The sequence below is a fragment of the Papio anubis genome, chromosome 14, assembly GCF_008728515.1.
Source record: "Papio anubis isolate 15944 chromosome 14, Panubis1.0, whole genome shotgun sequence".
Classification (NCBI taxonomy): Eukaryota; Metazoa; Chordata; class Mammalia; order Primates; family Cercopithecidae; genus Papio; species Papio anubis.
This window is the reverse complement of record NC_044989.1, coordinates 3,502,625-3,516,951: the sequence shown is the minus strand read 5'-3', so window position 1 is coordinate 3,516,951 and position 14,327 is coordinate 3,502,625. Positions and strand designations below refer to the sequence as shown.

The window sequence follows — 14,327 nt, the reverse complement described above, 5'->3', positions numbered from 1 at the left end:
GAGGCTCTAAGCGTGTTACCAAACTTGTTAAGGACGTTGTGGCTTCACAGCCAGAGTCTCGCCCAAGCGCACTCGCCGCAGCCCCTCCATCCTGGAGTGCTATGAAAATCCCACAGGATGGGGAGCACTTCACCGCACCCTGTAAGCACAGAGCCAGCAACTAGCTCCAAGCACCTCCAAAACGGAAGCACGGCAGATGTCTTCTCTAGCACGCACAGAGCATAAACAGGAGCACCACACGAGACAATCCACGCTAGAGTTATTCTCAGGGGATCCAGACACTGACCCTGGGGGCGGGGGGGAATGAGGCAAGAATCACATCGCAAATACCTTTAGAGCCAATGGGACCGATTTTTCCATGGCGACCCACACTGCCTTTCTGTCCTTTGTCCCCCACGTCTCCTGTAGAAAACAATAAAAGCAAAGTTGGTTGATACACAGATGATCCCGTGGCCTCCTCCATCATACATGTGCACAGGTGCCCCGACCGCCCTCCTTCCTAACATCGCAGACACATAGAAGAGACTAAGACAGCTCTAAATCTCTCCAAGGTCACGCAGGTGACTGTCACGGTCAGGTCGCCTGTTGATACAACTGCCGAAGGAAGATGCACTTCCCCCAGAAGTCATACACAGTATGGAACGGAGGGGCCGAACGGGGCATCCCTAAGTTCCAAACTCAACCATGGTCCATCCCCTCCGTGCCCGTGTGAGGGGAGAGCTTGTCTTTCCTCCATCCCAGCAAGGCAGAACCTCCCAGCTCTTACTCCTGTACCCACCAAACCACGTACCCACAACCCTGCAAGCATGGACATAACCAGCGCCGTCAGGAACACGGTGTGGGGGGTGGGTGCAGGTGGCAAAGCCCCTGGCTCCTCTCGGGTGTGTGAACTTGAGCCAGGGAGGAGGGTCCCAGGAGTGCTTCACCAGATGCCTCCCGACTTGACCGCTCTACAGCAGAATGCCGGATCCCTGTGACCTGCTGGCCCCTGTCCCCAGCCTGGGTGTGTGCAGCGGTGGTGTGTGGTGTGTGTCCCCCACCCTTCTCCTCTCATTCATAGCAAGAGGGACACCAAGATCCCACGGGATTGTCTCTCTGATCACTGGACCACGCCCGAAGAATGCCGCTGTCACCCAGTCCCTAGAACAAATTAAACCAGAGGGTGGAGTTTCTCAGTGCTCCCTCCCACCAAGTGTTAAGCCCTCAGCAACTGCTCCTACCTGCCTGCTGGTGATCACCACTGACCACCAACCCAACCAGCAAACAGCAAACAAGTACATAGGGAAAAACTGGGAAAAGAAACAGGCGACCTGATTTAACTCAGTAATTCTTTCTCATGGACGTGATTATACATTGTTAGGATTTCATGATCAGTTATAACCCATTGTTGCAGGAACTAAATGCAATTCAATGTGGGCAATCCTGCAAGACAGGGGTGGCAGGAAGGCCTTTCTACTGCACGCAGATAATGCTCTGTCCCGCAGTGACGCCAGAGAACCAAGGACTTCCCTGCCAGGAACTCCTAGTCTTGTTTTGCAAAGCAGTTGTAATGTTCCCCCAGTTCAGAATAGACAGAAACCAGAGGACAGAACATAGACTTCAGTGAGCTTTGCTAAAATGAAACCACACACACCCCTGCAAAGAGTGGTTTACGTTGCATTAAAATGCAGCCTTGATTCACAAAGCACATTCACATGCATTCTCTCATCTGGCTACGAAAATGACACAGCTTGGCATGGCAGAGCCAGGACAAGAGCCACGCCCTGCTGCTCTGAGGCCCAGGCTGCTCTCCTGATGCTGGCAGCTGGGGGCCACATCCAGCCTGGGGGACAATGGGGGGACGAGGGAGGCAGGGGAATATCCTAATGGCACCTAGGCTGGACAGCCAGCACGGAGGCGACTCTGCTTTGCGCCCCAGGCACTGTGTGTCGCCAGCTGTGCAGGGTGCTGGCTGCAGGAGTCAGAGCTCAGGGTCTACTGGTAAATCAGGACAGCAGTCCAGCAACTGCAGTGCATGCAAGAGGAAGGGAATAGAAAAAGGGCACGGGGACGCCACTTCCTCGTCCGTCCTCAGAGCCTAGGAAAGCATCGGAGAGGCTGTGGTGCATGCTCCGTGCTGTGAGAGAGGCAGAGAGCTGGAGAAGAGGGCGGTGAGGCCAGACTTGTGTTCGGGAAGCGTCTGGCAACACTTGTTGGGGAGACTGAAAGGCACGAAAGGAGGCCACGGGCAGAGCAGGCCGGGGGTGAAGGAGGTCGTGGCAGGCGGGGTCTGGGAGGACGAGAACGGCCCAGATCGGGGAGACACCCAGGAGGTGGCGCTGGCAGAACCTCGTGCCTGATGGGACGTGCGGATGAGGCACACACAGCTGGCACTGGGTGACAAGCCCTCCCCGAGGCGGGGGCAGGAGACACAGCTCTGGAAAGGCACAGAGGGGGATGCCACGGGGCGCGTGGGGAGACGGGGACAGGCAGGGGAGAGGGGGACAGGCAGGGGAGAGGGGCCATCATGTGACAGTGACAAGGGCCAGGAGGGCACCTGAGAGAAGTGTCCAGTGGGAGGCGGGGGCCGGGCGGCCCCTCAGGAGACCCACATGAGGAAGAGGAGCCCAGGGAGGAACCCGAGGGCAGCGGGGCAGGCAGGGGCACAGCAAGGCGGCTAGAGGCACTGCCACCGGGCGGCACCCAGTGAGGACAGGGCCCAAGACACAGGCAGGGCCGGGACCGGGTGGACAGCCAGGAGGTCTCACAGAGGGAGGGGCAGGGCCCCCACACCAGAGGGGACGCTCAGTGTGTCGCCTTCCATCAGGGGCCAGCCCTGCCCTGCTCCGAATCCCTCTCCACAGCAGCCTGTGAGTCCAGCGCCTGCTGGAGCCACCTGGCCTGCTCTTCTGACAGCTGGTGCCAGGCACCCGTTCCTGCTGTTCTGAGGCATGACAATTTCAACCTAAAATTTTTGTAATAGTAAAATGCCAGAGCAAGGAGAGAGAAGGGCGACTGGAACAAACAGCTTCAGTAAACCAGCCAACCCATTATACATGCCCAAAACTTGCCGCAAGGGAGGCAATTCGCAGTTCTCCCTGGAATATGACTGAGGGGCCCTGCTTTGCTGCAGAAGGAGGCACGGTACGGTCAGTTCTCAGGGCTGGTGGAGCTGGGAAGTTGTCGCTCTGCTGGGTCCGCTCAGCCAGCCTGGTTTTACACCCACAGAAATGCAAAGCTAGCTGAACTCACCTTCTCCAAGAGTCCCCCAAACATTTAAAAACTGTTCTCTCTCTGAAATCTTCCCTTCACCCAGCTAGAAACCCTCAGTCCCTGCCCCATCCTGGCTGCCTTTCCCCAGCACATACCCTGGTGTGGCTTGGTTCCTTGGCAGGATGGACGCAGCCACCCACACTGAGTACCCATTCACAGCCTGAGCACCGTCACCTCCTGCAGTGGATGGAGCTGTGCCCCTCACCAAATTCCTCTGTTGAAGCTGTGACCCCAAGGTGCCGGTATTTAGAGACAGGGCCTTTGGGAGAGAGTTAGGGCAAGATGAGTTTGTGAGGCAGGCGTCCCTCACCGTGCTCTGAAGCTGAAAGTTGAGCCCCGTGCTTCTGCTCGGCCTCCCGCAGAGGGTCCTACAGAAAAGCTAATGTTCCCTGAAAACGCACATCTGCTGTTTCGTGTTGTCCCAGGCCCTGTCTGTTGTCCCAGGCCCAGGAACACGCATCTTCCTCGGGTCTCCTGTCCAAAGACAAACTCTCCTGTGCCCAGCTCTCCACCGCGCCATTCCCGAGGTTCTGTGCTGGCCGTTAGGTGGAAGGTTGGGACAGCCTCAATGTTTGTGCTTCTTATTTCCCCCTCCACATCTTCATGCTGCTCCCCCCGCCCGGTCAGCTGTGGTCGCCTCCGTCCCCTCGCGAGGAGGTTCAGGCTGCCAGATCAGGCTGGACGCGTTCACAGCACCCTCACAATCAGCAAGCAGCCAGAGCAGGGGTTTCTCAGACCCCCCTATGACAGGGACCGGGTCCCACACTTCTCCAAGGGCAGGAGCTGAGCGCTACTCGCTGGAGACAGGTGCCAAGTGTCAGCGATGACCTTGGATTTGCATTAACGTCTGGCCGTGCAATTTAGGGATGGCTAAAAGCCAAATGCTCTCAACTCACTCTCAGGTTTTAACTTGTCTGCAACAGCAGGACGCGTGCCTCCTCCAGCTGATGGACTGAACCACTAATGAGTCTTTCTCGAAGGTGGGAGGAGCACGCCTCGCCAAGAGCATCTGTGCCCCAGGGGCTTCTCCTCCACCGTCTCCTGGGCCTCACCATCCCGCTCTACTTGTCAGCCTGGGGACGGGGACCTGGCCTCATCGTCCGGGGAGGAGCTGTCTGGGTGGGAAGGCGGGAAGACGGGGTCTGCAGGTCACTTCTCTCTCCCCATTACTGTCCTTGAACAGCTTCACATCTCATCTCGCAGGGGTCTCAGGGAGAAATAATTCGCAGGTGGGGAGGAGGCCCCTTGCACCCTCCTTATCTTTTCCAGGTGGAAGCTTCTTAGCAAATAGTTAACTGTTCGTTCAGGTGAAGGAACACAATCTGCCTCTGCCACGTCGCTCCACAGCCCCTGTGGTGCTCGGGCTTTTTCATGGGCAGGTGATGTTCCCAGGGCTGGGACTTTGGTTTTCTTTCCCATGCTCTGACGCCGCCCCTCTCCAGGTGGGGACTCGGTGGGGGTCCCGGGATTCTGCTCATTTTTCCATCTTTCAGAAATAAGTTAGAATACTCCCAGGTAGACTGTGTGCCAGGAAAGCACATCCACACGTACATGATGGTTCCTAGCAGCACCATTTATTAGGGCTGAATTACATCCTCCAAAATTCCGACGATGGAGCCCTAACCCCAGTGTGACTCCTACTAGAAGCAGGGTCTTTAAAGAGGTCACACAGGTGGGCCCTGGTCCAACAGGAATGTGGCTTTACACAAAGAGAAAGAGAGGCCAGGATTGTGCGTGCATGGAGGAAGGCCATGGGAGACAGCAGGAAGACGCCGCCTGTAAGCCCCGGAGAGCAGCCTTGGGAGAAGTAGCCCTGCCGGCACCTGGATCCCTGACTTCCAGCCTCCACAGCTGGGAGGAAATCATCTCTGTCCTGGGAGCTGCCCGCTGTGTGGTACTGAGAGATGGAGACACCGCCCTCTGCTCCAGAAGAGGAGTTCAGAGTCAGGTGACCACCACGGGTCACGCAGTTCAGAGTCAGGTGACCACCACGGGTCACGCAGTTCAGAGTCAGGTGACCACCACAGGTCACACAGGGAGCCAGGAAGGAACACAGTGCCCCGTGATTCAGAGCGCAGCCTCTGCGATCAGACAGTGCTCCACCCATGAAACCTTGCACAAGTGACAGCCCTCTGTAAGCCTCGGTTTCCCTGTCCGTCATGTGGCACCTCGGGGCAATCCATGCCTCGGGTCACAGCGAGCATCAGGAGCAGGAGCGCACACTGACTGCGTGGATTTCACTCAGACCATGGCCTCCTGACTCCATGTCCAGGGCTCCAAACCCTGCACCTCCACTGTGGGCAGGCCCCAGCCTGTGGGGCTTCCACCCCTGGGTACAGCCAAAGCCGCCCTCCACGGGCCAGGAATTGCGGGAAGGCTGTATTTCTAAGAGCGGGGGGCTGGACGCACAGTGCAGGTTTGTGCTCCTGTGGGAGGACAAGCAGTGCCCCACTCCCAAGCCCGGGGGCAGGAGACAGCGACCGAGAGACCAGAGTGTGCAAAGCAGCAGGCAGAGCCCTCTGAGCAGAGCCCTCCGAGCAGAGCCCCCTCCGAGCCCACTCCCCTGTGCCAGCCACGACCAAGTGCACTCGGCTGGTGGGGAGTTGGGATGGCTACAGGTGGCCCAAACCCTCCTGTCCCTCCTTATTCCCTTCTGCCCTAAACCCATAGCTTGGACCACCAGACCCCTCTCCACAGTCCCCTCAGCCTTGCAGGGAGGCCTTTGAGGGAAGCGGCAGGCACTGGGCACAGCTGGGCCTGGGGGTGGAGAAACACTCCCTCCACCGGAGGAGCCAGTGCCAACTTCCTCTAAACACCCCGACAGCAGGCAGATGTTACTGTTCTCTGGACCTCCTGAAAGAGAACAAGCAAAATGCCTCGAGCATCCAAAAAACCTGTTGCCGTGACCTTCGCTTGCAGCCAGTCTGCTTTGGTTTACTGTTACAATTCTTTGAAGAATGCCTCAGAATCATTTTTTAAAATTTTTTCTTAACTTTCTTTTTGATACACAGCCTTGCTCTGTCACGCAGGCTAGAGTGCAGTAGTGCAATCTCTGCTCACTGCAACCTCTGCCTCCCAGGTTCAAGCGATTCTCCTGCCTCAGTCTCCTGAGTAGTTGGGATGACAGGCATACGCCACCAGGTCTGGCTAATTTTTGTATTTTTAGTAGAGATGGGGTTTCACCATGTTGGCCAGGCTGGTCTTGAACTCCTGACCTCAGGTGATCCACCCACCTCGGCCTCCCAAAGTGCTGAGATTACTGGCGTGTATTGTATTGCATTTCTTCAAAATTGTAAAAGAAGATGAAACGTGGCTTTACCAATACAATCCTAATGACGAAACAATCAAAGCAGTGGCTACCAAGAGGTGGAAGTGGGCCAGGAAAGCAAAGCAGATTGATCGAGAGCAAAGGTCACGGCAACAAGCTTTTCGGATGCTCACGCCGTGTTGCTTGTTCTCTTTGTGGAGGGCCAAAGAACAGTGACACGTGCCTACTGTCAGAGGGTTTTGAGAAAGTTGGCCAAAGCCTTAGCAGAAAAATGCCCAGGAAAGCTTCACAGAGCCCTTCTCCACCACAACAATGCTCCTGCTCGTTCTGCATAGAAAACAAGGACAACTTTGCAAGAGTTTCTATCGGAAATCATTAAGCATCCAACTTTCCCAATTTGGCTCTTTCTGACTTTTTTTTGTTTCCTTATCTTAAAATATCTGTAAAGGGCACTCATTTTTCTTCAGTAAACAATGTAAAAAAGACTACATTGACATGGTGAAATTCCCAGCACCCTCAGTTCTTTAGGGATGGACTAAATGGCTGGTATAATTACTTACAAAAGTGTCTTGAACTTGATGGTGCTTACAAGGAGAAATAAAGTTTATCTATTTATTTTTATTTTTTAATTCCATTTTTCCACAAACTTTTTGAAGTCCTCTCACACATTATACACAGACACATGCACATATACTATACACACATACATTCATGTACACATGCATACACATGCATATGCACACATACATACTATACACATATGCATGCACAGACATCTACATGCATATATAAACACATGTGCATGCATACTATACACACATGCACATGCATATGCACAGAGATGTGCATATTCACCTCCACATACACACATGTGCATGCAAACATATACATATTAACAGAGATATGCAATATGCAAACACAACATATATGCACACATACACACATGCATACACATATGCATGATGCATGCACATTCATGCAAACATGCATGTATAAATACAACCACACATAGCATTATCAGAACATTGCATATATGTACATATAAACATACCCGTATACACATATATAAAACTTACCAACCTACGTATATGGATACATGTGTACACACAAGATACATACATGAATACAAACATCCACATATACATACATATGTAAGAGCACTTGGAATTCAGCTTCCTCAGCGATTTTTAACAACTGGGCTTTCTCTGGACCCGTGGCCTGGCTTTGTTATCTCAAAACAGGGCATCCAGCAGCACATACATAGACAAAGGCATATTCACATGACATACCCACGCATACTATAGGAACACATATACACATACATACTATTCACACACATGCTATATGCACATACACACAAATGCACATATGCACATACAGGTATGTATACATACATACCGCTATACATGCACAAACATACATGCTATGTGCGCATGTCTGCATGCACACACTATACACATGTGTGCATGACTGCATGTACATATGCATACTTTTATCCTCACACAACTCAAGCTTGTACAGCTGGTCAGCACCCAGGCTTAAACTGAGAACCCCAGAAGCACCCAGGAGACCCTCACTACACCCCAACCTCCACATATCAGCCACACACACTGGGACCTATTGGTGTGAGCTGTTGTTTCTGACAGAAATACTCTATTTTGGGGTGTTTGGAGGAAGAAGAAAAGGTGAGAACCGTTAAAATCCACTGAGATGGTCAACACATTCTCTACTTCACACCACAGCCCTTTTTGTAGCTGACTTGTTTCAACTTGAAGACAGTTCTTGGAAACAAACCCGTGGGCAGCACAGTAGTGTGGTTACAGACCCAGAGGTTTTCTGAGGAGAGCGGATTAGAAAAAGAGCCCTAAGGCCTTTTTCCCTCTCCCAAGGCCCCGTGCACCTCCAAGTCACAGAAAGCTTTTTGCAAGAGGCAAGCAACGCCGCCTCCCGCTGGCTGCGCGCGACAACAGGAGTTCGTCGGACGCCCCTGGATCCCTTCCCTCTTTGCCACAGGAGCTTCTGGCTGCCGCACCCGGCACACTGGGCACGAACGCCACAGCCCATCCCACATCTCATCGCCATTGTGAGCAGTGCTGTGCCTCCCATCTGTCCTCTGGACACGCGTGAGGATTGAGAGCAGCTCAAAGCAGGTGCGGAGTTCTTATTAATTTTAATGAACGCTTCACACAGTCCTCTGAAGCGGAGAAGGGGCAAAAAGAGCATTTGGAATTCAGCTTCCTTGGCGATTTTTAACAGCCGGACTTGGCCGGGCGCGGTGGCTCAAGCCTGTAATCCCAGCACTTTGGGAGGCCGAGACGGGCGGATCACGAGGTCAGGAGATCGAGACCATCCTGGCTAACACGGTGAAACCCCGTCTCTACTAAAAATACAAAAAACTAGCCGGGCGAGGTGGCGGGCGCCTGTAGTCCCAGCTACTCGGGAGGCTGAGGCAGGAGAATGGCGTGAACCCGGGAGGCGGAGCTTGCAGTGAGCTGAGATCCGGCCACTGCACTCCAGCCTGGGCGACAGAGCGAGACTCTGCCTCAAAAAATAAATAAATAAATAAATAAACAGCCGGACTTTCTCTGGGCCATGGCCTGGCTTTGCTATCTCAGAACAGGCCACCCAGCCGCACCACCACCCTGAGCGGGGGGCAGGGGGTCTCACTTTCCCCACAGGACACTCCCTCAACGCCCCCAGCGCACACCCAGCCGGCCTGTTCAGGGCAGCCCCCGCGGCAGCCAGGCCCCCATGTGAGCAGAGCATGCACTTTGTGGAAGCAGAGGCGTCTGGACCCCCACCAATGGGGACAGCCCGGGCCTGCAGCAGCACCTGGGTGTTGCTAAGACCAGTGCAGGGTCTCAGGCCACCCTCCTGGGCCAGGAGCTGCAGTTAAACAAGAGCCCCTGGGGAAACCTGAAGCAGAGCCCTGACTCCAGAGACAAGCAGAGAACACAGCATCTACCCAGCATGGCCAGAAGCCTCGTCCCACAGACCGGCTCTCTAGAACCCGGCGGGGCAGCTCCTTCACCTGGGAAGGGAGGACGACACAGATGGGGGGCCCTTGGCCATAGACAGGGATCACCCACAGGTTGCAGAGGTATTCGAAGATACGAAACCTCAGGATATTTTTCCAAGAGTGGACGGAGGGCCTTCCGAACGTCAGGTCTCATGCTAGGACCTGAAGACGCAAGGATGAGAGCGGATCTGCAGACCTGGGGCCAATGATGGCAGCAATGCCCTGTGAAGGCTGTGATTTTGATGTTAGAAGTTGAAAACAATGGTTTGGAGTGGTCACGGGCTGGGCAACAGCAGGGCTGGCATGGGAGCAGGGCTGTCACACCCAGGCCCCACTCTTCCCAGGCATGCTCCTCCCCTTCAGGAGTCCCTTCGAGAAGCACTGGAACAGGTGCTGAGGCCCACCTTGTCATCATGCCCAGCGTTCTGCCCAGCGTCATCATGTGCAGCGTTGTGCCCAGCGTCGTCGTGCCCAGATCCACGCTGTTGTCATGCCCAGCATCATCATGCCCAGTGATGTCATACCTGGATCCATCCTGTCATCGTGCCCAGCATCACTGTGCTCAGCATCATCGTGCCCAGAGTCACTGTGCCCAGATCCACCCCATCATTGTGTCCCGTCTTCACGCCCAACATCATTGTGCCCAGAGTCATCATGCCCAGTGTCATCATGCCCAGCGTCGTCATCGTGCCCAGATCTACCCTGTCATTATGCCCAGATCCACCCCATCGTCGTGCCCATCATCGTGCCCTCCGTCATGCCCAATGTCGTGCCCAGATCCACCCCATCGTCGTGCCCATCATCGTGCCCTCCGTCATGCCCAGTGTCATTATGCCCAGATCCACCCATCATCGTGCTCATCATCGTGCCCCTCGTCATCAAGTCCAGCGTTGTCGTGCCCAGCATCATCATGCCCCCATCATTGTGCCCAGCGTCATCATGCCCAGATTCACCCCATCGTCATGCCCCCATCATCGTGCCCAGTGTCATCGTGCCCAGTGTCATGCACAGCATCATTGTGCCCAGCATCATCGTGCCCAGGGGAAGTTGAGTTGCAGCCCCCAGTTTGCCCAGGACTGCAGTGGTTCCCAGGACGCTAGAAACCGGGAAGTCTTGGCCCCCAAGTTCCCTCAGAGGTCACTGTTTTCCTCCAGGTGAGTCCTTGCAGCATAATGCCACAGAAGCCACAGATGTCGGTGACTGGACATCAGGGAACTGCCACTGGGCCCCCACTGCAATGAGCTAGAAAGTTATCCACTAGCACCCAGCTAGCAAGCCCATGGGCAGAAAAGCCAGTGGGCCAGGGGAGCTGGCAAGGCTGTGTCCCACTGGAGAGTGAGACTCCAGGGAGAGTGTGTGGAGGGTGGTGGTGGCTGAGGTCCTGGTTCCCAGCACATCTGAGCCCCCTGGGGCCCGAGCACTGCTTACCACACAGGCAGAGCGCCCAGGGTGTCCTAGGTCTCTGGGAGGAGACTCGTTCCAGCTTGCATATAAAAAGTCCTAAGTTTATTCCCATAAATACCACATCATATGTAAACATATTCCATTCTCTCTTTGACCTAATGTCCTTGAGAATAAACATTATCCAGAACAGAGCACTTACAACTGACAGAAACAGCCACGATTATCAGAAAGAATGTCAGTTGGTTATTGCAGGGCCCGGAAGTCATGCTTATTCCCTAGTGAGTTCCCACGAACAAAAGCACCAGGGCCCAGACCTCCTTCTGTGCAAACGGAAAATAACAACAGCAATCACCAGGCCACCAGGCACCGGGCAACTGCTGCATCCAAGACACTGTGTGTCTATACTTCCTTTTACCCCTTCTGGGAGTCCTGGCAGGTGGATCCCCGCCCTCCCCCGCCCCCCATTTTACAGGTACAGAAAAAGGGGACTTGGAAAGACAACGCTGATTCCAGAAGCTGACATGACTGACAGGTGGTGGAGCCACGATACAGACAGGCCCAGTGTGCCCAGAACTGTCTGGCTCCACATCTGTGGTCTCTGCCCTGCTCAGCCGAAGCTGGGACCACACTGTGCCTAACAATATTCCTCCCTCCCAGCAAACCACGTCCATCTAGAGATGGGGCTTCTGCTCCAGTTCTGTCCAAGCCGTGTGGCCATGGGCAGGGTGGTTGCCTATTCTCTGCATCTCAGGGTCCAACATAAGTGTGAAGGTGAGATTTCCAGATCCATTACCCTGTGATCCCATCTCTACAAAGGATGAGGTGTGCTTCCTTTTGGAGACGTCAGAAGCTGCCATGACCGGCTGTGACCGTTGGAAATAGTAAATACAATGTTATGACTATCCCTGCTTGACAACTCAGATAACAGAGCTGTTAAATAACTTTGTAAAGTCTGCCAGGTATGGCGGCTCATGCCTATAATTCCAACATTTTGGGAGGCCAAGGGGGGTGGATTTCTTGAGGTCAGAAGTTCAAGACCAGCCTGACCAACGTGGTGAAACCCCATCTCCACTAAAAACACAAAAATTAGCCAGGCGTGGTGGTGGGCCCCTGTAATCCCGCTACTCAGGAGGCTGAGGCAGGAGAATCACTTGAACCAGGGAGGTGGAGGAGGTTGTAGTGAGCCAAGATTATGCCACTGTACTCCAGCCTGGGCAACAGAGTTAGAGCGAGACTCTGTCTCAAAAAAAAAAAAAAAAAAAAAAAACTTTCAAAGTCCTGGGTCCAAGCTGAGGCCTAGCGTAGACCCTTGAGTGCTAAATGCCACTGCCCTAAGCTGACTCCCTGGGATGCCAAACACCACATCCATTTATGGACTCCTAGCCCTCCCCGTCTCCAGATTTCAGAAACCTTGAATTACCAGTAGGCTCCCGAGTGCCTTCCCTAACCCCCACCCTTGGCTGGGTCCATGGCCCCACACCCACCACAAGACAGCCAAGAACGCTGTCTCAGCAGTTGCTCTCCTGCACATCCTGCCTCAGGCTCACCCTCCATCTGTGCCCACCCCTCAGCAGGGACCTGAGGCCTGCTTGAGCATGGAAGCCTGGCCCACACCTGAACATCAGTGGGGACAGGCCTCGGAGCCTGAAAAAGTCTGCTGCCCCTTCTAAGTGGGAGAAGGAAGGAAGAAAAGAGGGAGGGAGAAGGGAATTCCTCAGAGCTTTTAATAGAGAATCCTTGCAGCCTTGGATCAGCAAGTCATTGCGTTTGTGGATCCTTTTGTTAGGATTCTTTAAAAGGTAGAAACGAAAAGAGTCTATCAGACTTTAACCCCGTATCTCTCGGGTAGTCAATGTATGTTTCATGACCCTCTGTCAATCTATCAATCCAATACTTAGGAATAACTACTATGTTGGGGACTTTGAACCACTTACTCACCAGATGGCAGAGTGTGATCCACAAATCCCTACCCTTGAGGAATGTATAATCTAATTAGGAAGACAAGACATGCACGCATTGGTGACCTTAGGAGGATAGCTTTCTACCATAGTCCCCCCAAAGAAGCTTCCATTTTGACAAGTCCCCACAAACAAGAGTGTCTTTGTAGGAGTCTGGAAGTCCAGTGCAGAAGTTCCAGCACACTGTTTGTTACAGAAAAAAATCCAACAGGTGCACTGATGAGGGTAAGAACAGTTTCATTTTACCCATGTGACCCTTTCCCCAGGAAACACAGCTCAGCACCCAGGGAGACCCCCTTGGCCCATGATTTCTCCCACTGGAGTAAGTAAAGGTGTAGTAAGTGAGCTTCCAGCTTCCCCAGACGTGCAGGATGCTGCCCGAAAAGGCCTGCTTCTTTCTTGTCTCACCTACAATACCAAGGTGACTGACATGGAGGAGAAGTTGGGAGAGACTGGGAGCTGGGAAGAAAGGCTATGGACCTTAATAATTGCTCTGCAGATTTTATTAGGAAGTCCCCCAGCAAGCCAATTGAGACGCCTTTCCTGTGAACCATCCCAGCTGGTCCACGGGCACCCAAATGCTCACATGCTTCACCCATCCCTCCACCAGCTCCCCAAAGGCACCCCCACAGATGGCAAGTGCAAGCATCTCACACAGACAGATAGCTTGACTGTGTGGGATAGGGAGAAGGCACAAGAACTTGAGCATTTCAGAGCACTGCCCTAGGGGAAACTAATGAGAGGCTCACAGCACCTAGACTGGCTTTGTGGGATCAAGAAAAGGCATATACTCTTAAAAAATTCACCCCTCTCCAAGAGAAGCAAAAGGTGTGGAGCAGGTGCCTCCATAGAAATGGACTGAGAGGGCCTCAGAATCCCTAGCCAGGCTGTTTAGTAAAGAAATTTCTCTCCCAAGAAAAGTCATTAAAAACTAGAGGATGTGACTGCTTTTGCAAATGAAAAAACAGCAATGCAAGACTTCAAGGAATATAAAATACCAAGGAAACATGACACTACTAAAGGAACACAATAATACTCTAGTAAACCAATCCCAAAGAAAAGGAGATCTACAAATTGCCTAACAAAGAACTAAAAATAATCACTTTAAGGAAGCTCGGTGAGATACAAGAGAACACAGACACACAACTCAACAAAATTAGAAAAACAATACGTTAAAAATGAGGAATTCAATGAAGAGATAGAGATTATTTTTTTTAAAAAGAACCAAACAGAAACTCTAAAGCTGAAGAACAGGATGAATAAAATTTAAAATGCAGTAGAGAGCATCAACAACAGAACTGATCAAACAAAAGAAAAGAAAGAATATGTGAGCTTGATGACAGGTCATTTAAAAATATCCAATCAAAGAGGAAAAAAGAAAAAAGGTATTAAAAGAAATTAAGAAAGCCTATGAGATCTAAAGGAT

At 52.8% G+C, this 14,327-nt stretch overlaps 1 protein-coding gene across 3 annotated transcripts in view; it reads right to left on the bottom strand.

Moving 5' to 3' along the window:
* COLEC11 (collectin subfamily member 11) overlaps window positions 1-14,327 on the bottom strand; it is a 49,598-nt gene that overhangs the window by 7,048 nt on the left and 28,223 nt on the right. For all 3 annotated transcript variants that reach the window (XM_009183630.4, XM_003908229.5, XM_009183632.4), the window contains one exon: window positions 331-402. In XM_009183630.4, coding sequence (XP_009181894.1) covers window positions 331-402 — 72 coding nt within the window. The remainder of the gene's footprint in view (window positions 1-330; window positions 403-14,327) is intronic.